Source organism: Cibotium barometz, chromosome 31, assembly GCF_041138505.1.
Source record: "Cibotium barometz isolate CiBa-2024 chromosome 31, ASM4113850v1, whole genome shotgun sequence".
NCBI classification, from domain to species: domain Eukaryota; kingdom Viridiplantae; phylum Streptophyta; class Polypodiopsida; order Cyatheales; family Cibotiaceae; genus Cibotium; species Cibotium barometz.
In genome coordinates, this window is record NC_141076.1 from 24,480,988 (window position 1) to 24,508,208 (window position 27,221).

Consider the following 27,221-nt stretch of genomic DNA (forward strand, 5'->3'; position numbering starts at 1 on the left):
TTCCTTGCATATGCAGTCATCAAAAAAACTTTTGTTTTGTCTTGTTAAAATGGCGTTATTTTAACATGTGTGAAATATCAAAACATTGTGTTTTATTCCATTGCATGGATGTTACACATACTTAAAGTTTATAAGGATAAAGTTTGTGGCACACATGTTAACTAGACTAGAGAGCAGACATAAGGTTTAACACCATTTAAAAATAAGTATTTCATCGATCTTAAATAAAATCAAGATGTCATTAACTATGTAAGGAGTACCTATATCGTCAAAAGGCAAGTGTTGAATAAAAGAGAACTTCTGGTGAGATATAATCATTTGGTAATTTGAATAAGAAATAGGAATTTGCTTCATTGATTTTGTCACTAAACCATCCATCAATAGAAGTAGTCATAATTAAACTATGATGAAATTGATCAATTGACCAAAATGTTTTACTTACTTTGATGAGAAGGACAAACAAAATCCTTGAAGTTGCTAAAGATTTCATGAAGGGGGAGACTCTAACTTCTCGGATTTCTTGGGAACATTATGTCAGGTTGAGATACTATCTAGATTTACATCTAATATACTTAAACTAAACTTATAATGAGTATGATTTTTTTAATCTTCAAACTATGAAACCAAAGGAGTAAACTTAGAACAAGCTCAAGCAAAGAAAATTTAGAGTAATGTTTTAAGAACATCAATGAATTTCTTACAAAAGAATGTCTTGCTAGATGTTGCTTATTGGAAAAAGGAGGTACAATTTTCAATCTACACTATCAAATGGTTATTATAATTCATGCAAATTCAATTATTATAGATATTAAATTGATCAAAAAATAATTTGGATGGGATAAGATGGTCATATTGGTGGGACCGTAATGTGTAGATCTTAAAAGCAAAAGAACATGCATAAATTTTAAATAAAGATTTGGATAAGAGAGAGTAGAAAGGGAATTCGACCAGGTGCACATGGTATACACAATTGTAGTACACGGCTATGCCCGCCGCAACTATACTTGCACCCATAACCACGCCCATAGTCATACCTATAGCCGCATACTGGGAAAAAAATCAAATACCTCCCTCTCGGGCACTGCGCCATGTGCTTTTGTTTTCTCAAGTCCTCTCCTTCTTCGTGTGTGTGTTTGCGGTAGGCTATGGATATAGCTAAGCTCACTTACCCTTCATAAGCCCTTCTCCCTTCACAAGCCCTCCCTTGCCCTTCATGAGCCCTTCTCCTCTTCTCCCTTAACAAGCCCTCTCTCACCATAAGATCTTCTCCCTTCACAAGGTTCACAAGCCCTTCTCCTCTTCTTCCTTCACAAGCCCTTCATAAGCCCTTCTCCCTTCACAAGCCCTCCCTTGCCCTTCATGAGCCCTTCTCCTCTTCTCCCTTAACAAGCCCTCTCTCACCATAAGATCTTCTCCCTTCACAAGGTTCACAAGCCCTTCTCCTCTTCTTCCTTCATCACAAGACCTCCCTCACCTTCACAAGGAAACTCCCTTCACAAGCCCTTCTCACAAGAAAACCCTTTTCTTACCTTCACAAGCCTTCTCCCTTCATAAAAAGGTCTCCCTCCACAAGCATCACAAGAAAGCCATATCAAGGTGTACCATATTATTATCTTCTTTCTTTTCTTTAATCTTTTGTTTTTTGAAAGTGAACTAATTTCTAGGTTTTGAGACTTATTTCAAATGTATTGCTTGCTCTCTTGTATGCTTAACTAGTTGTATTAACAATTATTTACAAAAAAAAACTTTACTCATCGTTTTCTTTTCGTGGTGGCTAGGTCAAGGCATTCTTTGCCTAGGTTAAGGAAATCTTCTCCAAGGAAGATCAACCGTGTACAAGCTTCTAAAAAGCATAATGGACTTTCAAAAATTTATCAATTATGCGACATTTTTATTTGTACCAAGCAGATGAGACTCGAGAGCTGGAAGTAAGACTTGAGCGTGAGGGCCCGGCCCGTCGTCTGTCGTGAATGCACTGACTACGAGTATTTAGTCTAAACTCCGTTGGGGTAAACGGTCGTCTTTTCTGAGTTTTGGCATGCTCTCCGTTGAGGTCAGTGGAGCGAACAGGACAGCCTGCTGTTTCTTTCCTTCTTTCGTCAGCTTTGTGGAGTGTGGGGCATGACGACAGAGGATGTGGAGCGAGGGCAGCTTCACAACAGCAGCAGCGAGGAACGCTATGCTGCCTGCCTGCAGTGTACACAGAACTGCCTCCGGACTCACGGCCAAGGATTTGCGTTCTTTCCGACCCCTTCCTTCTACACCGTGATGAAGGACATCCCAACCTCCCCTTCTGCTCCTTTCCGCATGGTAACTGCTGCCCATGTTGTATGCAAATGGATAATCCTCCTGCTCTCATCTTTAAGTGATTAATATCTATCTATATGCATCTGTGTCTATGCTTGGCAGCAAATACCACCTGCGTTTCTTGAAGAACCGAACATCGACTTTGATTTGACGACGGCAGCTGGCAAGCCTTTGCACTCGAAAGCTCAGTTAGAAGGGCCCAGCGGGCAAATATGGTCGGTTTCTATCCAAGGATGGAGAACAGACGACTTAGCCTTAACAGAGGGCTGGGAGAAGTTTGTGTGGGATCATGCGCTGATGGCGGGAGACTTCTTGATTTTTAAGCTGATTTCTAAGGGCAAATTTTCTGTCTCGATGTACGGAAAAGATGGATGTGAGAAGGCAGATGCATTGACGGTGCAGAACAGTGGAGCAAGAATGGTTACGATTGCGCAAGAATTGAAGAAAACGGACAAGTTGGATGAATGCTTGGACTTAGTCGTGGAAACAAAGAGGAGAAAAGTTGGAGGGAATGCTTCAATCAAACCTGTCATTATTGATCTTGATGATGATGAAGAGGATGATGAGGATGTAATTAGTCTTCCAGGCAATGAACCAAGCACCCCAATTCTGCAATCAGCTGCCAAGTATAGTTCAGATATAGACCAGGAAAGGATAGCAGAGCCTAGTACACAGTGTGGTGCTACACAACAACCTTCTTTTGAGTGCAGATTCGAGGCAGAGCTAGTGAAGGGTTGCCTCATGGATGTGCAAGAAGTTGCAAAAGCCCATAACATCCTATCTAAACAGTACAATGCTGACAAAAATAAATTGTCCATGGAAGAGAAGGCAGGGGAAAATGGGCATAGCAAGCCGTCTGCTACTAACTCTAATGATGATAATGAAAATTCCATCATGCAGGCAACTTTAGATGGAGATGGAAGTCCTGTAAAGCAGTCTGCTACAAAGTGCAGTGATGATGAACGTGATTTCTCTGAGGAAGAAGAAACAGAGAAAGTTCACCATGTTAACAATCAGCAACAATCAGTTGGGGTTGTAGGGAAGTTTTCACAGTTTTGCTCAGATTTTACAAACGTTGATACATCCTCACAGCATTATGAGGAACAGGCAAATATTGCAGATTCCACTTATTGTGCAAAAGAGACTCATTGGCATAATCATTTGGCAGTTCTCATTGCTAAAGATTACATAACTGAAGCTTTTGTTTCTAAGCGGCGTGTGGTTTCAGATCCTGAAAGGGAGAAGGCCCTTGCTGCTGCTAAGCGCTTCAAATCAAGTCGGCCACACATGAGGAAGCTCATGAAAGAGTCGCATGTGTACAGGGGGTTTTGGCTGGTACCTTTCTAAATACATTCTTGTTTTCAAAAAATCAATATAGGGATTTTTTTTTTTGTGACTTGGTATAGGTTTTGTAGTTTATGGTGTGCGTGAGTAGGCTTAGACTATTTGGATCTGTGGAATAGAAGTAACAGCCCTTTGACAAATAGCTAGGCGTATTCATGGGGGCAAGAAAAACAAACTAGAAAGTCTATTGTTTGGTTTTTTACTTTGAAGACCAACCTCATCATTCTGTTGGTCTGAATTCATCGTGCTGACTTGGGTCTTCTCATACCTGGATTTCATCTTTCTTCGCTTTGCTCTTCTCTCCTTCAGATGCTCTAACTAAGGCACCTGCACGACATCACATTCCTATTGTCAACAACTTTAGTAGATGTTTGGGAAGATGGTATCAGGATGGGGTTTGTTAGTTTCTAATCGAAGAGGACAATTGAAGCACTAGAACTAATCATTTACTGAAACAACCCAATACCGCTTTAGAAGTATTATATTGCTGGCATCATTTTGATCTTTGTTCGTGACCATCCCGCTAGTTATGTCTGAAGGCTAACCAGGATTAAAACCTTTAGGTTAGGTTAACCTTAGCCTAGGGGTTAGGCATCTTAAGTGGCTTTTATCAAACATGTGCTATTTTTGGCTCCTGGTTTATAGGAGGCCTATATAAGGGACTTTATGAGTCAGTTTGATTCCGTGCTTACATCCGATGGGTGTGTTCTAATGGTATGGGACACTAGGGACTTTGCACGTGGAGCCATGTCTTGGATGCTACTATCCCCCTGTGCTCAGGGGAGAGCTTGAATGGCTCTATGGTTTGGTAGTGAGCTAGATGCCAATGTGTCTCTGTGTTTCTTTTTCATTTATGCTTAATTGTAGGGTCTGCTAGCCCGGGAGCTTGACATTGGTATGAGAGCGAGAACTCATGGAATTTGTTGAAGTGTATGCACATGCGGAAGCATAGACAAGGAAGGGGCCGTCGGCCAGCTCCCTACCTCACTATATAAGGGGCCTCCTCTACTCACTTCCATCATCCAATTAGGAGCTGGCTGATTGCTCCACGACCTACTAAAAAGGAGAATAAACATCAATACCCAATAAATAGGTACAGCCTCAAAACACTGGGATGCACAATATTCTAACACCCCCTCTGCAACTCATGGTGTGCAAGAGTTTGAAGAAGATTAGCTGATGAAGATGCAACCATGGACCCTCCAATACTGTAGATAGCTGAATCACCTCGGAGAGAGCACCCGCCAACCTGTTTCCTCGAAACACAATGCCTCCATGAACAGCGAAGAACTTTGCTTGGCTCTGAATTCCCATAGATGTTCAGTGAACTCCAAGAATAGAATGATGAGGTGCTGGACACATTGCGTCCATTATTCCCCAGCAGTGGACTGGGAACACATCACGTCCCAAAACCTCGACCAATGAACTCGGAACATATCTTGTCCGTAGTCTCTGCCACACCAAAGCTGACCTTGTCCTGTCAGATTTTTAATGCTTGGAACTCCGACTCATGGTTCCCATGCACTAGAAAATGGAGCTGCTTACAGTCTCCTCTCTGGCCCACAAGCTTTCTCTGGCTGGAAGTACTGAGAAGAGCACCATCTTGGTCCTCTCGAGCTGGAATCGCCCTTGGAGCCCTAGATGAGTCACTGGAAGTATCTGTAACACTGTGTTGTGTTGTGTCTTTGTCCTTTTGAGATGAAGACTTGCCCTTGGTCTTGTCCTTCTTGTTGGATAAACAATGCTTAGACAGATATCCTCTCTTCCCACATGAGAAGTGTTAAGAATCTTAATATGGGATTGATCATGGTGATAGACACAAGATTAAGCATAAGATTAAGGTGGGTTGAACCACACCAAGAACTCCATGAGAGAGAGAGTAGCACACTTAACACACGATCTCTATTGCATATGTTGTATGAACCATACAAATGAAAGACTTTTAATATAGATAGCCATTGACCCAATTTTACATGTGGCACTCTCTTTTCCACACGAGTGGCCACAGCTCATATCACACAATATCTAGCACTTTTAGAGTGCTTTTCCACACACATACACCGAGCTTACACCTTTCAACACCCCCTTCTTAAGCGAGGTGTTCTCACTCATCCACCACCCATATAATTTAGTATTGCACTCACGCAATGCGTCTCTCAACACTCTCCCTCAAAGTCCATTTTAGCCCACTTGCTCACAATGGAACCACTGAGTCCAATTTGAACATGAATGTTGGGGTGGGAACCAACCCATGGCATGCACCTTGCACGTGCATCACCTATGCACACTACTACAAAACCATTTTGAGCTTCTTGGTGAGCTCAGATAGGGAACCCTCATACCAAGATGATCACAATACTTGTTTTGAGCTCAATGGCTTGGGTACGATTACCCATCATAAATATGGGTGAAATATACAAAGTACTTTGGACGAAGCGGGCAGCAAACCCGTGTGTGACATTATCTTTGTTTCACACTTTCATTATGCGAACAATGCTTTAAATCTAGGATGTGTGTGTGAACAAGTACAAAGTATGCCTTTTGAAGGCATGTGAATAAGGGAATCCATTTCTAGTGGCGTGAATGTGCCCTTAACAGCATTAAGGTTTTTATGTCCTTTAAAAAGTAAACATAATTCTGCAATTTCCGCTGGTCTTCTGCCGAACTGCCAGCACTATGATTGCGCACCAAAATCCACGCCCACATTACGTGCCAAAGCCTGACATGGCTGGCACTTGCAGGCTTTTCTACCCGATTCATCTGCTACAGGTCTTCGTCTTCTCCACGCTGCCGTGCACCTCCATTTCACCATCACCATAGTCAAAAGCTTACACCTCTACAAGAAGTCATTTCAGCTTCACATTATAGCGCACGCGGCCTTGCTGCCTGCTGTTCACACCCGCCATAGCTGGCTGCTGCACTCGTTCACCAATTTTGCGTACACGAGCTGCTTAATACATATCAACCCCTCCATTTCCTTCAATCTCTATGCAAGCAGGTTATTCTCTGTTACCTGCTCTCTATAATGTGCTAATCTTTGTCCCACAGTTCTCAAAACAACTCGGTTACTCATAAAACTGCCTTCTGCCCTGCTGATGCTTACGTTGTAGCATCAAAATTGCTTTTTGCCAATATCTGAGGTTTGCCTTCTCTATCTGTTACTATTCTTAGCTCTTGCTAAATCTCAACCTGCTGCCCTTGGCTCCACTTTCTCCAGGGCACCTTCCAATATCAATGTGCTACTTCATGCTTTCTCCTCATGCAAGCTCTACTGTTCTTAAAACCTCGAAATTTATGACTTCCATTGATCCCTCTTGACTTCATTATTCTGGCTTCATAAACCTTGTATCTATGTAGCCACTACATGGACTACAATAAACTTCATCTGAGCTCTTCAAAAACCTCCATGTGCAGTCCCCCATGCTGCACAAAACATTTATTTTGAGACTTGGCTCTTTGCCGAATATGCAGTCAAGCCCTCCATTTGCCACGATTTTTATCCCATTGAGCATTATTTGCAGCTTTGTAGTGTGGCATTACATTACCACAAATGATTTCCTGTTCATGAAGGTCTTGGCAGCACTAGCTCTTTGCCGCTCTATGCCCAAGCCTTCAATATCTTTGCAAACCTCCTTGAATGAGGTTTCACGACCATTGCCATGGCCAGCTATGAGCTCACCATTGAGCTCCAAGCTCGCATGCATACCAATGTGTGCATGCATCTTTCAAAGGGTGTTTGATCTAGTCTCTCATTGGAGACCATAAGGTGCCAAATGGAAGGCCCAAATGCCTTCGTTTCTTGTCCATATATTGTGAATGACACACGTGCATCCTCCTCTCAATGCACACATGGACTCCCAAATGAGCGCATCAACTTGCTTGCCACAAGCTTGACAAGCATGAACCTGATCCCGCTTTTGCCTAAATGCAAAAGCCCATGGAATTTCAAGAATCCTAACATACATAGCAACCCTTTCACAACATTGAGCATTCCGCTAATGCTCCACACCAAAATTACGGACAAACTCTACATGTTACCTTCTTCATAGTATCTTGGTAGGTTCTTGATGACGACGTAGACTCCAAAGGTCTTCATATCGTTGAAATCTCTATTTTCAGCTTTGTAGGCAGTTTTATGGTCTTCAAATGCAAGGTTCTCTTCTTGCAACTCCATTGGTAGCTTCATACTCTCTCAATGCAATGATAATGATAATGAGAGTTCCTAAATTTTCTCAAAAGAAAATGCTGAAAATATAACATATGCTCTTTTTTTTTCAACTGGCCTTTGGCCTTTTTTTTTCAACTGGCCTTTGGCCCAAGATCCTCCCATAGTTACCAATTTTTCACTGCTCGTAGGTGCTTATTTATCCGCTCATAGGCGATGCCGCCGCGAGGAAGCACCAAGGGGGGTTTTGAACCTAGGACCTCTTGGTCTTAGGCAAACACCTTCACCACTTGTGAGCTATCACCTCACTGGCAATATAACATGCTTAATCAAATGAGCTCTCATAAAAAACTACTATACATAGATATCCACCATAATCAAGAGCCCGTTCTAGCTCTGATATTAGGTTAAGAATCCTAATACGCGATTGATCATGGTGATAGACACAAGATTAAGCATAAGATTAAGGTGGGTTGAACCACACCAAGAGCTCCATGAGAGAGGGAGAGTAGCACACTCAACACGATCTCTATTGCATATGCTGTATGAACCATACAAATGAAAGGCTTCTAATATAGATAACCATTGACCCAACTTTACTTGCGGCACTCTCTTTCCAACATGAGTGGCCACAACTCATACCACACAATATCTAGCACTTTTAGAGTATGATAAAACAATATTTTGTCCAGCCCTAAAAAGGTTTTTTTTTGGGGTATTTTATGATTTATTTGGGGTTTTTTGTCTTGGTTACTGACCTACACCTTTTTGGCTGACCAACCAGCACCCCCCCCTCGGTATATATGGCCTTGCCTGTCTTCCATCATTGGTGTACCACTTCATTGTCAGAAGAAGACCGGTCATTGGGGAGATTGTTTATTTAGCAGATTTTCAAGCATCATGGATTACCTAAATTCATTGTAGGGGATAGAGATCCTCGAACTACTAGTTTCTTTTGGAGAGCACTTTTTGACAACATGGAGACAAAGCTGAATTTCTCTTCGGCTTATCATCCTGAAACGGATGGACAAAGTGAGATTGCAAACCTACTATTTTGGATATGCTGAAGTGTTATTCTCTCGAAGCAAAGGATCAATGGGAGAAGTACTTGCCATTGATTGAGTTTACCTACAACAACACTGTTCACTCTGCAAAACAGGTAAAGCTCCTTTTGAGATTGTTTATGGCAAACCATTGTTGTTGCCTATTCTAAAGACCAAAGAAGAGATCTTCCATGCGGACGAGTTTGTTCGAGAAAGGGGTGGCTTATATAGCCAAAAGCACTAGGTGGAGTGGTGACATCACACCTTAGGTTAGCAAGAGACATTATAGCTTAGGTTAGTAGGAGATACCATGCTTATTGTAGTGATGGCTCTAGAGAGATACTAGGAAAAACCTTGTGTGTAGAGATTATACAGGTTCGAAAGGCTATTGAGATATCTCAAGCCAAGCAAAAGAAAGCTGCAAATAAGCACAAAAGGAAGGTCGTTTTTGAAGAAGGGGAGTGGGTCTTATTGGGATTTGAAAAAGCAAGACTTAGAAAGTCTAAAGCTAAGGAGAACAAGGAACTCAAGCTTGCCCCCAGATATTATGGACCTTTTTAGGTTACCAAGAAGATCAACGATGTGTGTTATCGATTGGATCTTCTAGATCATTGGAGGATACATAATGCCTTCCATGTCAGTTTATTGAAGCCATATACAGGATTACTCCCAGAGGAGCCTATATTGGAAGATCCACCAGAAGTGGAAGAACAAGAAGAAATCTTACAGCCAGAACAAATTGTATTCCATTCCATGAGAAAAAGAGGAAGGAAAGTGGTCATGAAATTCCTCTTGAAGTTTAAGAACTATTCGCCTATGGATGCGAAATGGATGCCGAAAGAGTACTTCAAGGACTATCCCGATATTCTTCGAGCTTATGAAGAAGCAGTACATGCTTGAAGCGTCTTGTGATCAAGACAGATTTAAGAGGGAGGGATTGTATCTCTAGCCCTCTTCATTGTATATATTTATACTGAAATGAAATTGATCATTATCTTGTATATCAGGGTAAAAATTAGGGGCTATTTATAGCCCAAGGGCTATTTTAAAGGGTGTTTCAAAATGGTTGGGCTATTTTTCATGTTCTTTTTGAAAATTTATTCGCCCAAAAATATGCATATCTACCACACATAAAGGTCTAACTTTAGCCCAATAATATACATATCTACCACACAACCACACATAAGAGTCTACTTTAGCCCAATCAAGTACTTGAATGACAAAGGAAGAGCCATATAGAAAGTTATATAGTTTAATATTTAATATTTCAATAGATTAAAATTCCTATATGCAGGCTTTTGGGAATCTTCCTAATATCGAAGTTTGTGTAAGTATTCATAAGAAAACATGTCTAGTCATATATTGTTTGAAACCTTTGCCAATGAAAGTTGGAAAAAGTAGCTTCAATGCTTGACAAGTTGTGAATCATAGTAATGGTCTTAGTTTGTAGTATATTGCACATGAGAGAGAGAGAGAGAGAGACAGAGACAGACAGAGACAGAGAGACAGATTCTATTCACTTAGGTCACATCATAGACCAAGCCAAGAGCTAATTTGGGAAGGAATTACAATTGTAATAAATATGTGGAACATTTTTACATATAAATTTCAAGACTGTAAGTGTATACACTTGTATTTTTAAATCCATAGAAAATCGCCTAAGATTTTGCACTTGTATCTCACCATTTGTGAAAAAATCGCCCAAGTCATTACACTTCAATGTTAAAATCCTAAGAAAATAGCCCAACACTTTACACTTAAAGCTTAAGAAATGGTTCTTATTTTTTACCCTGTTGTATATGTAATGGTCTTAACTAGATATGCTCTAGTTTGGGTGGCAACGATGCCCAAAAACCCAAGGAGCAACAGATGGCAACGATGCCAGATATTTTGGACTTCGCAGTCGGGCGGTCATTGCGACCAGATGGCCTAGATGATTGTATTGGATTTCGTAGTAGGACGGTTGTGACCATCTAGATGGCCCAGATGATTGTATTGGATCTCGCAGTCGGGCGGTCAGTGCGACCAGATGGTCCATATGACTATTGGATCTCATAGTCGAGCGGTCAATGCACGACCAGATGGTCCGGATGACTATGGAAGACTTCTCGGGCGGTCCTAGTGACCAGATGGCCTTGAGGATAGTCTGAGCGGTTTCCCTCGGGAACTAGATGGCTCAGCATGGTTTCGATGAAACCAGATAGGACAATCCATGAACATGAGGTTACTTGTGCATTGCATAGTGATGTATGTTTGCAATTCTTCGACTTTGTGTGCTGTTTTTGATGTGTGGACAATGCTTGGATTTATGGCATGTGATATTCCATGACTACCTAGCCAGTACCTAGACGCGAATGATGCATACTTTGTTTGTTGACTAGCTTCTGTCTAGTTTTTGGAGAAGGTGAGTATGCATTTATTATCTTTAACACGTGACACGCTATGAAGAACATGTACCATCAAGAACAAGCACATTGGTTAAAGAAAGGCATAAAGATGTTGTCAGAGGAGCAGAAGGCACCACATATATGAGGAAAGACTAGATGCACAAGGACACCAGATGGGCCTAGTACCACGATCATATGGAATATTTGTACCCCACAGTTGAGGACAACTATGATATAAGAGGGGAGGGAATGTAACTATTTGGTCCTCCAAGCTCTTTTCACATGATGGAACTCATGCCCGGACACTTGGACAGGTTGATGGACACAAGGGAACATGGATCCTTAGGTTGGCACAGGAAAAAGCACCATCATTGGTCAAAAAGCAAAAAGTCAAATTGTTAACCAAAAGTTGAGGGCACCATTGGAAAGAGGACATCGAACTGGATCAAAAAGCTAATAACGTCTTTTTGAAAAAGCAGCTCCAAGGCCAAAAAGCAAGGTCTTGAAGATTGTAAAAGCACAAATGAAAAACTTTGACTATTATTAATATTTAATAAAGAAAAAGCAAAGAGGCAAAGAAAAAGCAAGAAAAATAAAACAAAAGCAAATAGGTAAAGCAAAGGAAGGCAAGGCAAAAGCATGGACTCCCCCCCCCCCCCGGCGGGTCAAGTATATAAGAAGCTTGTACTCTCATGGTGGAGCATAGAATTTTTGAGATCAACCTTGTGGAGAGCACAAGCAACCTTGTGGAGAAGTTCATTATTATCTTCCCCGTCACCCTGTGCCTCTGTATGGATAGCATCTCCAGCACATTGTGCTAAGCGCCGTCCTGTGAATGCGGGTCGCAAACCGCCTTAGCACCGCCCAGTGAGCAATGCCGCCTCCTACACCTCCATCTACCTCCCTCAGCAGCGCCTGTACGCTATCTTTGCTTGTTGTGCCTCCGTCTCCGCCTCCGTTTGTGCTGTAGCAACGCCGCCCTGTGAACCACGCGGCCGCCTACGCTGTATAGCTGCACCGCCCTGTTAACACGAAATCTGCGCTGCCTTCGCCTAGTGCGCTGCCTCTACCCCTTTGAGCTCTGCGCCGCCTCTGTCCTGTGTTCCAGCACTGCCCTGTTGCACCTCCTCAGAACTGCCTGTGTGTGTGCTGCGGCCCGCCTATTGCCTGCAGACGTTGCAAGCCATCAATGCCAGCACCAACTTAAGAGTGCCGCCACTGCCAATTTCTTTAACTCTTAAGGAGGAGGGGTTGCTTTGCGGAGTCACATATTTACCACCTTGGCGTGAGCCTCTTGGGAATTGTTTTTGTCCGGATTGGGTGAAAGAACCTTGTGGATATTTGGGAGCATCAGATTTGTTTCAGATCTTGGATATTGGTACTAGCCCGATGTAAGACTCTTGTAGGTCATTGTCGTGGCGAGCTCGGCATCAGATATCTTGTGCCTCAACAATGACTTCAGTCGGCACTTTGTTTGATATTGTATTCATTTGTTGTATTGGTCCTGGCTTGGAAAAGCCCGTGGATTGTTCTTGAAATAAATTCCTGAAAAGGGAGCGGGGCTTGTTTCCCGCTCAGCGTGGTGTACTATGTGAAACCCCTGTACCCATCTTTCTCTCCCCCTTCTCTCTCTCTATCTATATCTCTTGTACATGTGGTTGAATTTGTCACTGCACGCTCTGTTGGGCTTACAAGATATCTGATGCCGAGCTCACTACGAGGATGACCCACAAGAGTCTTAAACCGGGCTAGTACCAAAATCCAATGTCTAAATGAAACTGATGCTCCCAAACACCCTTAGGGTTCTTTACACTCAATCTGGACAAAGGTAATCCCAAGAGGGAAACAGCGAGGAGATGGTGGAATGTCAATGAAGCTTTGAGGGTGGCAGCACAGTAGAGAGCAAGGCGGCGATTCAAGGCTGTGCAGGCAGATTAGGGCGGTGTTGGTGGTGCAAGGCGGTGGTCTCACGGGTGGAAGTAGGAGGTGGGGCTGCATTGTTGCAGAGGGTGGCATAGGCGGAGTTGGAGTCTCTGCACAGGGGTAGCAGGTGGAGATGGCTATGCCGGGGGCTGTACAAGCTGCTGGCGGCGATTGAAGGCACCAGCACAAAAGTGGCGCAAACAGGGCGGCGATTACAGGTGATGGAGATGGCCCAGATGATTGTATTGGATTTCACAGTCGGGTGGTCATTGCGACCGGATGGCCCAGATGACTGTATTGGATTTTGCATTCGGGTGGTCAGTGCGACTAGATGGCCCATATGACTGTATTGGATCTCATAGTCGGGCGGTCAATGCGACCAGATGGCCCAGATGACTGTATTGGATTTTGCAGTCGGGCGGTCATTGCAACCAGATGGCCTAGAAGACTGTATTGGATTTCGCAGTCGGGTGGTCACTGCGACCAGATGGCCCAGATGACTGTATTGGATTTCGTAGTCGGGCGGTCATTTCGACCAGATGGCCTAGATGATTGTATTGGATCTCGCAGTTGAGCGGTCAGTGCGACCTGATGGCCCAAATGACTGTATTGGATCTCATGGTCGGGCGGTCAATGCGACCAAACGGCCCAGATGACAAGACTTCTCCGGCGGTCCTAATGACAAGATGGCCTTGAGGATAGCCTGAGCGGTTTCCCTCGGGAAACAGATGGCTTAGCACGGATTGATGAAACCAGACAGAACAATCCATGAACAAGAGGATCGTTACTTGTGCACTGCATACCGATATATGGTTGAAATTCTTTGACTTTGTGTGCTGTTTTTGATGTGTGGACAATGCTTGGATTTATGGCATGTGATAGTCCACTGGGCTCCAAACTACCTGGCCAGTACCTGGAATACCCAGTAGACGCGAATGATGCATACTTGTTTGTTGACTAGCTTCTGTCTAGTTTTTGCAAAAGGTGAGTATGCATTTATTATCTCTACCTATGTCATAGGCTATGAAGAACATGTACCATCAAGAACAAGGACATCGGTCAAAGAAAGGCATAAAGATGTTGGTAGAGGAGTAGAAGGCACCAAATATATGAGGAAAGACCAGATGCACAACACCACCAGATGGTGCTAGTACCTCGATCATATGGAATATTTGTACCCCACAATTGAGGACAACTTTGTTATAAGAGGGAGGGAATGTAACTATTTGGTCCTCCAAGCTCTTTTCACATGATGAAGCTCATGCCCGGACACTTGGACAATTGATGGACAGAAGGGAATAGGGATCCTTAGGTTGGCACAGGAAAAAGCACCAATCCTGGTCAAAAAGCAGGAAAAAGTAAAAAGTCAAACTATGTTCACCAAAAGCTGAGGGCACCATTGGAAAGAGGACATCGAAGTGGATCAAAAAGCTAAAAGCCGCTTTTTCAAAAAGCAGCTCTAGGGCCAAAAAGCAAGGCCCTGAAGATTGTAAAAGCACAACTTTGACTATTATTAGTAAATTAATAAAGAAAAAGCAAAGAGGCAAAGCAAAAGCAAGGCAAGGCAAAAGCATGGACTCCCCTCATGAATTATATAAGAAGCCTATACTCTCTTGGTAAGATATAGAAACAAGTCGTAGAGAACTTGAAGGAGAGCCTGTGGAGACTCATCATCATCCTCTCCACCACCTTGCGCCATCACCCACAGTGCCGCCGCCTTCAGTTGTGCACCACTGTTGTGTAGTAGCCCGCCGCCTTAAGCTGTGTCCTGCCTTGCTCTCTGCTGGTAATTCACTCTGAAGCTGCTTGCTGCAGTGTGCCGCCTAGCTACTGCCGCCTGTAGCCACCTTTGCTGCTGCTGCTGCTGCCTCCGGTCGCCGCCAGCAGTACCAGTAACGCCAGCCAGCACCACCGTCTTGCTACACCATCTTTGCCTTATAGCGCCGCTGCCTTCTTCTTGCCTGCACCGCCTGTAATCGTCGCCCTGTAGTGCCCTGTTTGAGCCGCTTTTGCTGCTGCTACCTTCAGTCACCGCCAACAGCTTGTACGGCCCCTGACATAGCCATCTTTGCCTGCTGCCCCTGAGCAGAGACGCCGGCTCCTTCTGTGCCACCCTCTGTAACAGTGCAACGCAAACTCCTACTATTACCTGTGAGACCACCGCCTTGCGCCAGCAGCACCGCCCTGATCCGACTGCACAGCCCTGAAGCGCTGCCCTGCTCTCTACTGTGCTGCCACCCTCAAAGCTCCATTGAGGTTCCACCATCTCCTCAGTGTGTGTCTCTTGGGATTGCCTTTGTCCGGATTGAGTGTAAAGAACCTTGAGGATATTTGAGACCATCAGTTTTCAGACATTGGATTTTGGTACTAGCCTGGTGTAAGACTCTTGTGGGTAATCCTCGTGGTGAGCTCAGCATATCGACATCGACTTCAGCCCGACCTCTACATCGGCACTTTGTTTGATATTGTATTCATTTGTTGTATTGGTCTTGGCCTCGAAAAGCCCATGGATTGTTCTTGAAATAAATTGCTGAAGAGTGGGCGGGGCATGTTCCCCGCTCAGCATGGTGTACTGTGTGAAACTCCTATACCCATTTTTCTCTCCCTGAGTCTATCTTCTTATGCCAGGGCATACCCAAAATCACATCACAATGTCCAACTTTGCCAACAACCAAGTTCTCATGATCCACAGTCTCCAATCTGTAAGCGAAGCTTTCCCAAATTAGGAGTCACCTCTGCTGACAGTCCTTCAAAAGCGGCACCTGCAGTAATAGGAGTTTCTGAGCTCTTATGTTGTCTTGTTCTTGCTTGGCTTTCCAAGCTAGGAACTCTTCATCCTGAAGATACTATGTGAACTTTTGAAAATCTTGGTATTCTGCTGATGTCATGGTCTCATGAGAGACATATAGGTGCCCTTGGATTCCTCCTTGATGTTCTCGATTGGCTTCGTAGGTGTTCCCTTCTTGAGGTCCTTGGTCTCCCTCAACTCTTGACATGGTTCTGTCACCCGAGAAAAGATTTCTTCAAGAGAAATCCTTGCTCTGATACCACTGTAAGCCCAACGGAGCGTGTAGTGACAGACTAAACGACATGTACAAGAGATATAAATAGAGAGAGAGAAGGGGAGAGAAAGATGGGTATAGGGGTTTCACACAGTACAACAGGCTGAGCGGGGAACAGGCCTTGCCCCCTCTTCAGGAATTGATTTCAGGAACAATCCACGGGCTTTTCCAAGCCAAGACTAATACAACAAATGAATACAATATCAAACAAAGTGTTGAGTTCGGGCTGAAGTTGATATTGAGGCACAAGATATCTAATGCCGAGCTCACCATGAGGATATCCTCAAGGTTCTTTACACACAATCCCGACAAAGGGAATCCCAAAAAAGATTTCAAGAGAAATCCACCCTAGAAAAGATTTCTTCAAGAGAAATCCTTGCTCTGATACCACCGTAAACCCAACGGAGCGTGTAGTGATAGATTCAACCACGTGTACAAGAGATATAAATAGAGAGAGAGAAAAGAGGAGAGAAAGATGGGTATAGGGGTTTCATAGAGTACACCATGCTGAGCGAGGAACAAGCCCCGTCTCCTCTTTAGCAATTTAATTGTAGCCTTCTCTTGCCATTTTAGCTCATGGGAGGCCCAAATCTATAAATTGGAGCCCTCTCTCTTCATTAATAGAGGCTCTCTTGCTGCACACTAGCCTCCACCACCGTTATAGGCTGCCCTAATGATGGCTACTGTAAACCGGCCTGACGGGCGGTGAAACAAACACTCGCACATAAAACACTTCAACACCATTGAGAACCTAGAAAAGGAAAACAAACAGGGGGAGCTAGAGTGCTCCTGCAAATAGTACACGGACACCGATTGGCCCCAAATCGCAGTGGCGCCCCTTGCGGTATTTCTTTAATTGAATATAAGAGCTTTGATTACAATATAAGGTTGGTAATTCAGCCGTCCCAGTAGAACTCCTCAAGCCTGCAAAGAACCTGCATCTGGCTTCTTGTCCACACGGCATCCACAAATAAATCCAGCCATTGTTCACATCGAAACACTCTCTCACATTGAGTCTGCATACAGAAGCTTTCTCCCATGATCAAGGCTGCCACAACCATCCATAGCCTCTCACACTATGAACAGCATCACACCCTGACACATCCAGTTCTTCTGCATCACAACACAGACTCCCAAACTGTCTCTCATAAGAGAACTCGTATCACAGCACAGCATACCATACAGTCGACACACCTGTACAAACCCTCTCTACCTTCCAAGGGTACTATCCATCTCTGTCATGGATTCCCTGTCCCCTGTCTTATCAGTAGAGCAAGGCTGTACCATACATGTGTCCATTCCTGTACCTTTTGCTTGCATGTGACCTATCTCCTGGAGAAACCCAAATAACATGTTTCCTCGAGAAAACCTACGACCTGTTTCCACATGAAACCCTTAGGCCTGTTTCCCTTTGAAAACTTCTGTCTTGTTTCCATACATCTAGTTAACTGTTCCCTCATGAAACATCTGATAACATAGTGATGCCCATAACTGTAGGTCCCACTGTTCCTTTCTAGCAGGAAGAAAACAATCTGCTCCATGAGCACGCAGCCATGCGAGCTTGCTTCACTCCCATGCCAAGATACATAACCAAATGACCTTGTACTTGCAGCCAAAAACCCAAGCACATAGCTGAATTTGCAGCCACACAAAAACAGCCCATAAATTGTCCTGTTTCCACCCTCTGAACTGCCAAACCCTTCCTCTCCCAAAGGGCTAGAGAAAACCACTCTGAAACAGTCTTGAGCCGGTGAAAAGAGAGACTCCGAAAGACATCACCTGCAGTCCCACTTGCTCACAAAGAAAGAGAGACTTACAGTCTTTATGTCGCTTTCCACAAGAGAGGGAAAGACACGAGGAAAAGCCCCGTTGTGTCCTGCCTTCTTGTCCTGTAGTCCACGCCTTTGTGTCCAACCCTGCCTGTATGGACAGCAGCGCAGCCAGCCAACTTCATGCCAAAAGCAAAGGAGAAAGAGAGATTCAGTAGGCACCTGCTTCTATCCTGTCCGTACAGCTGTCCGTACAGCTGCCACGTGGACTGTACCTGCACCTGTACTTGACTGCGCCTGAATCTGCACCTGCTCTGCACCTGCAGCAGCCTGACCTGCCAGGTGGACTATACCTGCACAGCAGTCTGACCTGCCACGTGGACTGTACCTGCATAGCAGCCGTACAGTTTTGCACAGGCCCTTCTATGCGCAGCCAACATGCAGTCCCTCCTCCTCCAAAAAGCACATGCGCCTCATCAAGGGATAGGCACCTCTTTTGCCTGCCAGCCCCCCCTTCTTCCCAAAAAGCACACGTGGCCCCAAATTAGCATATGGGCCACGTTTTTCTTTAATGAAGGGCTTTAAAACTTTTGAAGGTTTTTTAAACCTTTGTCCCCACCAAAACCCTTTGTCCCCATGGGTTATGAGAGACTTTAATCACTTGGCCCCCTTCACTCTTGGGGTTGTCCAAACATGGGCTCCCTTTTTGACTCCAACCTGATGCCATTCACACTGTCCACCATGTCTCCGTGCACACCTGCATCTTGTCCAGAGAAAAACACAGGGTCGTGACAGCTACTCTCTTTCTCTCTCTCTTGAAGGCTGCCCATGAAGAATACCGGCTGTTGGGGACTGTTTTGGAGGCTTCCATCGCGAAGAAATACTGAAGGCAAGGGTATTTAATCATTTATTATGATTTCTAGCCATTGTACTTGTTGTACCAGCCTTCGTACCTGTTGTACCAGCCATTGTACTGGCTGTACCAGTCCTTGTACTTATTATACTTGTTGTACTTGTACCACCCATTGTACCAACTGTACCAGCTTCTGTACTTGCTGTACCAACCAATGTACCTACTGTACTAGTCACTGTACATGTTGTACCAACATTTGTACTTGTTGTACCTACTATGCCAACCATTGTACCGACTGTACCAACCATTGTACCTGCCGTACCGGCTGAATGGAGAGTTGTACTTGCTATACCAGCTCTATTGCATGAAGACCCGTGGTTTTTGGGAAAGAATCAGTACCCACACGGAGGTATATGGATTATGTTGTTGGCTCGGCATTTCTACAGCCTATGTTCCGGCTTGGTTGCCTCGTGTTGGGCTGTGTTATGGCATTTGTATATGGATAATCCGGCATCTCCCGTGGGGAGAGTAAGGCCCTCAAAGCTTGTACATGATATTATTCTCCTTGGGTAATAAAATACTCCAAGGGGGGGGGGGGGGGTCGGCCCATTCCGGCCTTTATGTGGTGTCACACGTGCAAGCTCCATTTTCAGCATTTGTGGATGTTTTGTCCAGCTTTTATGTTTTATGCAAAGTGATGATGGATATGTGTTAAGGTTGTGGCCCTGTTTAAGTGTTTTAATATGCATTGATGGTATCAACAAGTGTGTCAAAGACCCTAGTCCCCCGGGCACTGCCGCCGCGAGTTACACACACCAAGTGCCTGGATCAAAAAGCTAAAAGCCGCTTTTTTAAAATCTCGCTCTAGGGGCCAAAAAGCAAGGCCCTAAAGATTGTAAGAGCACAAATCAAGAACTTTTGACTATTATTAATATTTAATAAAGAAAAAGCAAAGAGGCAAAGCAAAAGCAAGAAAAATAAAAATAAAAGCAAAGAGGCAAAGCAAAAGCAAGGCAAGGCAAAAGCATGGACCCCCCCCATCAAGTATATAAGAAGCCTCTACCCTCTTGGTGAGATATAGAAACAACTCGTGGAGAACTTGAACTTGTTGAGACTCATCATCATCCTCTCCACCACCTTGCACCATCACCCACAGCGTCGCCGCCTTTAGTTGTGCGCCGCCGTTGTCTACTAAACCGCCACCTTAGGCTGTGCGCCGCAGAGCTCTCTGTTTCTGCCTAAAGCTGCTTGCTGCAGTGTGCCGCCTAGCTACTGCCGCATGTAGCCACCTTTGTTGCTTCTGCTGCCTCTAGTCGCCACCAGCAATACCAATAACGCTGGCCAACGCCACCGCCTTGCTACACCATCTCTGCCTTATAGCGCCGCCGCCTTCATCCTGCGTACACCACCTATAATCGCCGCCTTGCAGCGCCCTGTTTGAGCCACTTTTGCTGCTGCTACCTTCAGTCGCCGCCAGCAGCTTGTAGAGCCCCCGACGTAGCCATCTCCGCCTATTGCCCCTGCGCAGACGCCAGCTCCGACAGCACCACCCTCTGCAACAATGCAACGCCACCCCCTACTATTGCGCGTGAGACCACCGCCTTGCGCAAGCAGCACCGCCTTGATCCGCCTCCATAGCCCTGAAGTGCCGCCCTACTCTCTACTGTGCTGCCACCCTCAAAGCTCCGTTGACGTTCCACCATCTCCTTGATGTGTGTCTCTTGGGATTCCCTTTGTCTAGATTGAGTGTAAAGAACCTTGAGGATATTTGAGACCATCAGTTTGATTCAGACATTGGATTGTGGTACTAGCCCGGTGTGGGTCATCCTCGTGGGTGAGCTCGGCATTAGATATCTTGTGCCTTGACATCGACTTCAGCCCGACCTGTCTCACTTTGGTCCACTTTCTTGCCACATGTCCCAATCTAAGAGATGGGTCGTTCCATAGACTTTATCTCTAAAAATATCCCAACTGGTAGACATTCTGTCATAGGCACTTTGCCAACTCTTGGTATCTGCTCAATTCCAGATGTAATGACGCGAACAGAATTTCCATCGGAGTCAAGCCAAAAATAGCAACTCTTCTAAATTTTAGGAGTGTGGTCCTTTGTTTTCTAGGATAATCCCCCATTCCCAAAGCTTGTACTTTCCAAATATTTAGACATCTTGGAGTCCACCAGACTCCTTTTATACTGGAAAATGTCCAGGTTGGTGACATCCTCCCCAACTTCTTAAAAGTTGTCCGCAACTTTAAGCTTCAAGCCATATATTCAAGATATAATCATGTCCCATCAAGTGGGCGAGACGAGACAGTCTCAAAAATCCAATATATCTGAAGAATCCATGTCCCAAAGAAATGGGTGAGACTAAATAAGTCTCCATAATAGCAATATCATGTCCCAAAATAAATGGGCGAGACAAATCAGTCCCATAAGTCCAGATATCATAATCATGTCCCAAGTAAATGGGCGAGACAAATTAGTCCCCCTGCCAACAAGGCATCGGTCCACATGACCCTTGGCATAGACATAAGTCGCATGCCAACGAGACGTCATGTGCACTTTACCACTTGCACTTTGTGTTGGTACTTTGACCACACACCTTGGATGAGAGGTGGGCTCAAGTAACAAGATAAAACAATCACTCGTAGGCATAGATAACCTGGTGTTCCATAAGCATTTCTGCTACACATAGTTTATAGGCATTTCGGCCACCAACTCACACTACCCTCTCAAGTGCCCATGTTCCCTTCCATCTGCTCTCTATTGTTCCATCCACACATGGTAGAAACAATCTTCAAGAGAGCACGTAGGACAAGAGAACACTACACACGGCATGTTGTGCTCGACACTACCCTCTGAAGTGCCCATGTTTCCTTCCATCTGCTCTCTATTGTTCCACCCACACATGGTAGAAACAATCTTCAAGAGAGCACGTAGGACAAGAGAACACTACACAGGGTATGTGAACCATGAGTTTCATAAGTCCAATGCATCCCAAATAAAGGGAGCCAAAAAGAATAATCCATAAACCTGAGGATAGATCCAAATCCCTAGAAAAGAAGTCCATGAATCCATAGACCTGTATACCATAATCCTTGTATACCATAACTCTTACCACATACTCTGTGCTAACCACACACCTTGGAGTAGAGGTGGACTTTATCCATAAAAGCATCATATCCATGAGATATCCAAAGATTTCTTCTTTATAAACTCGGACACATTCGTCCATAGAAATTGCTTGTGAAGCCCAATATCTATATAAATCTCGTCCAAGAAAGAAATCTCCGTAGATATAATCCATCCCAATAAAGGGAGCCATAAACAATGTTTTCCTGAAACCATCTCAAGGCAAACAACACCACCTTTCTCCTTGCATGGCTATACAAGGGTTAGTGAACATAAAAAATATAGCCAAAGCACCAACTTTGCAAACTCAAAGTATACTTAGCTTTTCTTTGCCAGGTTGATCATGAAGCCAAAAGAAATATCTCATCACCATATCCTTAAGATATCCTGAGATATATCTCCGTATAGCTTGCCTGTAAGCTCGATAATATAATCCACAATATCCATATGGAAAGAGTGCTAAACGTGTGCACATAAAGCCAACTTCACACTTCCAAGATAAAATTTTGTGAATTCATAAATCCTTAGATCAACAAGCTGCCTACTGCTCATGCTCATGCTCATGCTCTTGCTTCATAGGCTATGAAGTGGTTGGCCATGCTTAATAGCAATGATGGAAGTGTGGTCCCAACTTGAGATCTTTTCTCTTCCTTATTAATAGAAGGAAGCCTCCGCTTCCAAGAAAGCCTATGCTCTGATACCAATGTAACTCGCGGCGGTGCCCGGGGGACTAGGGTCTTTGACACACTTGTTGATACCATCAATGCATATTAAAACACTTAAACAGGGCCACAACCTTAACACATATCCATCATCACTTTGCATAAAACATAAAAGCTGGACAAAACATCCACAAATGCTGAAAATGGAGCTTGCACTGTGACACCACTTAGAGGCCGGAATGGGCCGACCCCTCCCCCTTGGAGTATTTTATTACCCAAGGAGAATAATATCATGTACAAGCTTTAAGGGCCTTACTTTCCCCACGGGAGATGCCGGATTATCCATATACAAATGCCATAACACAGCCCAACACGAGGCAACCAAGCCGGAACATAGACTGTAGAAATGCCGAGCCAACAACATAATCCATATACCTCCGTGTGGGTACTGATTCTTTCCGAAAAACCACGGGTCTTCATGCAATAGAGCTGGTACAGCAAGTACAACTCTCCATTCAGTCGGTACAGCAGGTACAATGGCTGGTACAGTCGATACAGTGGCTGGTATAGTAGGTACAGTGGTTGGTACAGTAGGTATAGTAAGTACAAATGCTGGTACAGCATGTACAGTGACTAGTACAGTAGGTACAGTGGTTGGTACAGCAAGTACAGAAGCTGGTACAATTGGTACAATGGGTGGTACAACAAGTACAACAAGTACAAGGATTGGTACAGCCAATACAATGGCTGGTACAGTAGGTACAAAGGTTGGTACAACAAGTACAATGGCTAGAAATCATAATAAATGATTAAATACCCTTGCCTTCAGTATTTCTTCGCGATGGAAGCCTCCAAAACAGTCCCCAACAGCCGGTATTCTTCATGGGCAGCCTTCAAGAGAGAGAGAAAGAGAGTAGCCATCATTAGGGCAGCCTGTAATGGTGGTAGAGGCTAGTGTGCAGCAAGAGAGTCTCTATTAATGAAGAGAGAGGGCTCCAATTTATAGATTTGGGCCTCCCATGAGCTAAAATGGCAAGAAAAGGCTACAATGACAAGTGGAGAGCCACACAATAGCTGAAGTGACAAGTGTGAGGCCACTTGTCTCACTTTGATCCACTTTCTAACAAGTGTCAGGCCACTTGTCTCACTTTGGTCCACTTTCTTGCCACATGTCCCAATCTAAGAGATGGGTCCTTCCATAAACTTTATCTCTAAAAATATCCCAACTGGTAGACATTATGTCATAGGTACTTTGCCAACTCTTGGTATCTGCTCAATTCCAGATGTAATGACTCTTAGACCTAAGGACGTGCCTAAGATTGCGTTTTGGATGTGCTATGGCCACTATGAGTTTTTGGTCCTACCTTTTGGGTTGATCAATGCTCGTGCTACTTTTCAGCAGATGATGAATGATTTATTTTATCCATATTTGGGAAACTGGATTGTTGTCTTCTTGGATGACATACTGATTTACAGTAGGTCATTGGAATAGCACATACAATATCTCAGAGTCGTCTTGGAGATCCTCAAACAAGAGAAGTTATATAGAAAGGAGTTAAAGTGTGACTTCTTCAAGCAAGAATTGGAGTGATAAGTTGGATCGATATGCAATAGGTGCTGCCCTATTCTAGGATGGGAGATCCATAGCCTTTGAAAGCAAGAAGCTTTCAAAGACACATATGAGGTATCCTATCGAGGAAAAGGAGCTTCTAATTGTTATCCATGCGATGAAAATCCAGGTCTCGATTTGTAGTCTGGGGTGATGTGAATAAGGTAAGCGAGCCTCATGATTTGCAATCTCTTTATCAAGCTTCTCTCTGTCCAGAAAGGTGCTCCGTACATGGCTGCTGTTCGGACTAACGTGTCGAAAAGGAGGGACCTGTGGAAATTGCATGCAAAAGTCTCTTGGTCAATCTTGCCTCTGCTATTGTTTTATATGAAGCTTTGGGTTTGAGAATACCACACCTAAATAAGTGTGTGCCCTTACTATTGCCACGGTTCTACAGTCCCCCATAGCCTTGTGAAAGACACTCACAAGACACCTGAGCTTTGCCGTGCCAAGATTGACTCTCAAAAGTATCTTACCTCACGAAATGGAATGTAATGTATCGAGATCTTTCTGCTGTTTGTGACACTAATGCTGTATCACGTGCAAAAAAAAGGAGAGATACATAGTGCGGGTTAATTGCGGAGCCCTCACCACCTGGGCTTCAATGAAAACTGCCAGCTCAATTTATGCAGCCTGAATTGTGTGTGTGTATGGTCTGGGCTATGGTGGAGATGGACCCTATGCTTTTAATGCTTTTAATTAAAACTGCCAGCTCATTTATATACTTACGAGAGAGAGAGAGAGAGAGAGAGAGAGAGAGAGGGGCAGGTTTTTTCAAGAATTTTGAAAGTGGCCATTGGCTTCCCTTGTATGCAGTCGTTTCCTTCAGATTTTTCCAGCAAATACTTACCGGTTGAAATACAGCAAGTCACTCTTCTGGACTCCTCAGGAAAGGCATGGTCTGCAAAATGGCTTGGAAATCGCAGTGGTCTGAGTGGTGGGTGGCGTAAATTTTCTCTCGATCATGGGTTGGAGGAAGGTGATGTTTGTGTGTTTGAATTGATTGACAGGAAGAAGTTAGTCATAAAAGTCCACATTTTCAGGGTAGTTGAGCTAAGAAATGGGCTTCCTGATCGAGATCATTACCATCGTAAACCGCAGTCGAGGCCATTGGAGAAAATTGCTAGCAAGTCCTTTGAGCCTAAGTTGTCCTTAAATTCTGTAAAAAAGATGAGGGGGGCAATCCCTTGCAAAAAGGCCAGCTATGTGCATTGCCCAAACCAATCATCAATGTTTGAACCGAATCAATGCAAGGACTTGGGAGAAACAAATGGAACTCCTGCGAAGTTTGGACTGACGACCTTGCAGATTATGGTAGGGCTGACGGAAAAGCTCAGAGATGGGACTCACACAGATATAACACCTTCAAAGACGGATGCCATCAAGGGCACACAAACTCCTGAAAAGCTTGGAGTGACAACATTGCAGGCGGATTTGGTTATGCGTGGTCAGACAAAAAAGCTCAAGCGGCCCAGAGATGGGACTGGCACAGATTTCACACAGACCAAGGGTGGTGGTGTGCATAGAGAGTTGCCAGTGAAGTTAGTAGACACATGGACTCATAAAGACTTGATGGTGATGGGCACAATGGAAGGTCACTGCCAAAATGTGAAGAACAGCCTGTGCATTGATCTTGATGGTGGGGAAGCAGGAAGAGGGAAAGCCGTAGCTCCGTGCAACGATGCAGAAGATCATCTATGTTTGCCCACTCCTCCAAAAACTAGAGAACCGATGCAAGGAAGTTTTGTATCAAGGCAGCTAGATACCACCTGCCGTAGTGGTGGTGAAGGATCTTATGTGGCATATGGCCAAGAAGAATTTCCGTCCTCTGCTTTGAAGCTCTTCAACACTACACCAACAGAAGTACCTGCACAACAGCATCAGGATGCAGTAGCAACAGATGATGATTCGGCAGCGGGTGCCTGTAAGAAATACTACACCGTGGAGCGTCTCTTTAACAGGCGTAAGGGACGTACAGAGGAAGAATTCCTGGTGGAGCTTGAAATCAAGGATGAGGTGGTGATCTCTTCATCCAAAAAAGTGAAACAAGAAGCTGGAGCCTGGTGGGTTCCCCTGGCCCATTTCACCAAGGATAAGATGTCCTGCCACCTGTGATGATAGTCCTCCGCTCTGCTGTTGGTAGGAGGCCGGCAGCAGCAATGCCTGATTGAACAGCAGAGGTTGGTTATTGTTGAATGAATGTGGACCACTGTCATTCCCAGCAGACGACAAGTTTGTTTTTAGTTTGTTGAAGAAACGTTGCATTGCCCCGTCGTGTGCGCTCTTGAAATAGCAAAATTGCTAGCTTTGTCTCACATTCTCTTCTCCTTTCTCCCAACCCCTCCTCTCTTTTTAGTAGCAACTAGAAGTGACCGTATTTAATTTAAATTTGTAAATCCTCTGCTTTTCCACTTCTCAATCCTCCTCTTCTTAATAAATAATAAAAGCATTCATTTTCTCAAAGAATTCACGTCTTCCCTATGGGCAGCCAAGCCAACCAAGGGCCAATTTATAGTTGATCCAATTATGTTTAGAGACCGGTGAATTTTAGTTTTTGGCTTAACATTTTCAACACACATGTACATATGTATGTACTCTGATATAAATTGTGTTATATGTATATTGTTTTTGAAATAAATGGAGGACTTATCTGCTATCAAAATGAGCCACTCGATGCCATGTGGTACCAGCCAACCGAGGATCCTTGATATAGCACACTGGAGAAAGAATCAAGTCAGCACATGCTCAAAGTTTACCATTCTTTGATGTGGTACCATAGCAATCGATTACAACCGGTGATTAGACATTTGTAAAACTTGCCGTGACGTGTATAAATAATTGGGATTATTTTTATACTTTTGATTTGTCAAAGCATGGTAAAAAGGTTATAATAAATAGAGCTACACTATATTTGTTTATTCATCTCCTCCTAATAACAATATATCATGGGCATCATTTCTATTCTAT

The 27,221-nt window shown here is 44.1% G+C and overlaps 1 protein-coding gene across 1 annotated transcript; it reads left to right on the top strand.

Moving 5' to 3' along the window:
* Nucleotides 1-1,767: 1,767 nt before the first annotated feature.
* LOC147620658 (uncharacterized) lies at nt 1,768-26,717 on the top strand. Its single transcript, XM_086824932.1, has 3 exons — nt 1,768-2,310; nt 2,410-3,642; nt 25,071-26,717. Exons 1-3 carry the CDS (start codon nt 2,122-2,124, stop codon nt 26,367-26,369), a joined length of 2,721 nt encoding a protein of 906 aa, XP_086681058.1. The 5' UTR covers nt 1,768-2,121; the 3' UTR covers nt 26,370-26,717.
* Nucleotides 26,718-27,221: the final 504 nt, after the last annotated feature.

Excerpts from the sequence above, each read along its gene's own strand:
- LOC147620658 (XM_086824932.1), top strand. The coding sequence starts at position 2,122 with ATGACGACAGAGGATGTGGAGCGAGGGCAGCTTCACAACAGCAGCAGC. Across the intron at positions 2,311-2,409 it reads CTTCTGCTCCTTTCCGCATG|CAAATACCACCTGCGTTTCT; the intron begins GTAACTGCTGCC and ends TATGCTTGGCAG. Across the intron at positions 3,643-25,070 it reads TGTACAGGGGGTTTTGGCTG|TCGTTTCCTTCAGATTTTTC; the intron begins GTACCTTTCTAA and ends CCTTGTATGCAG.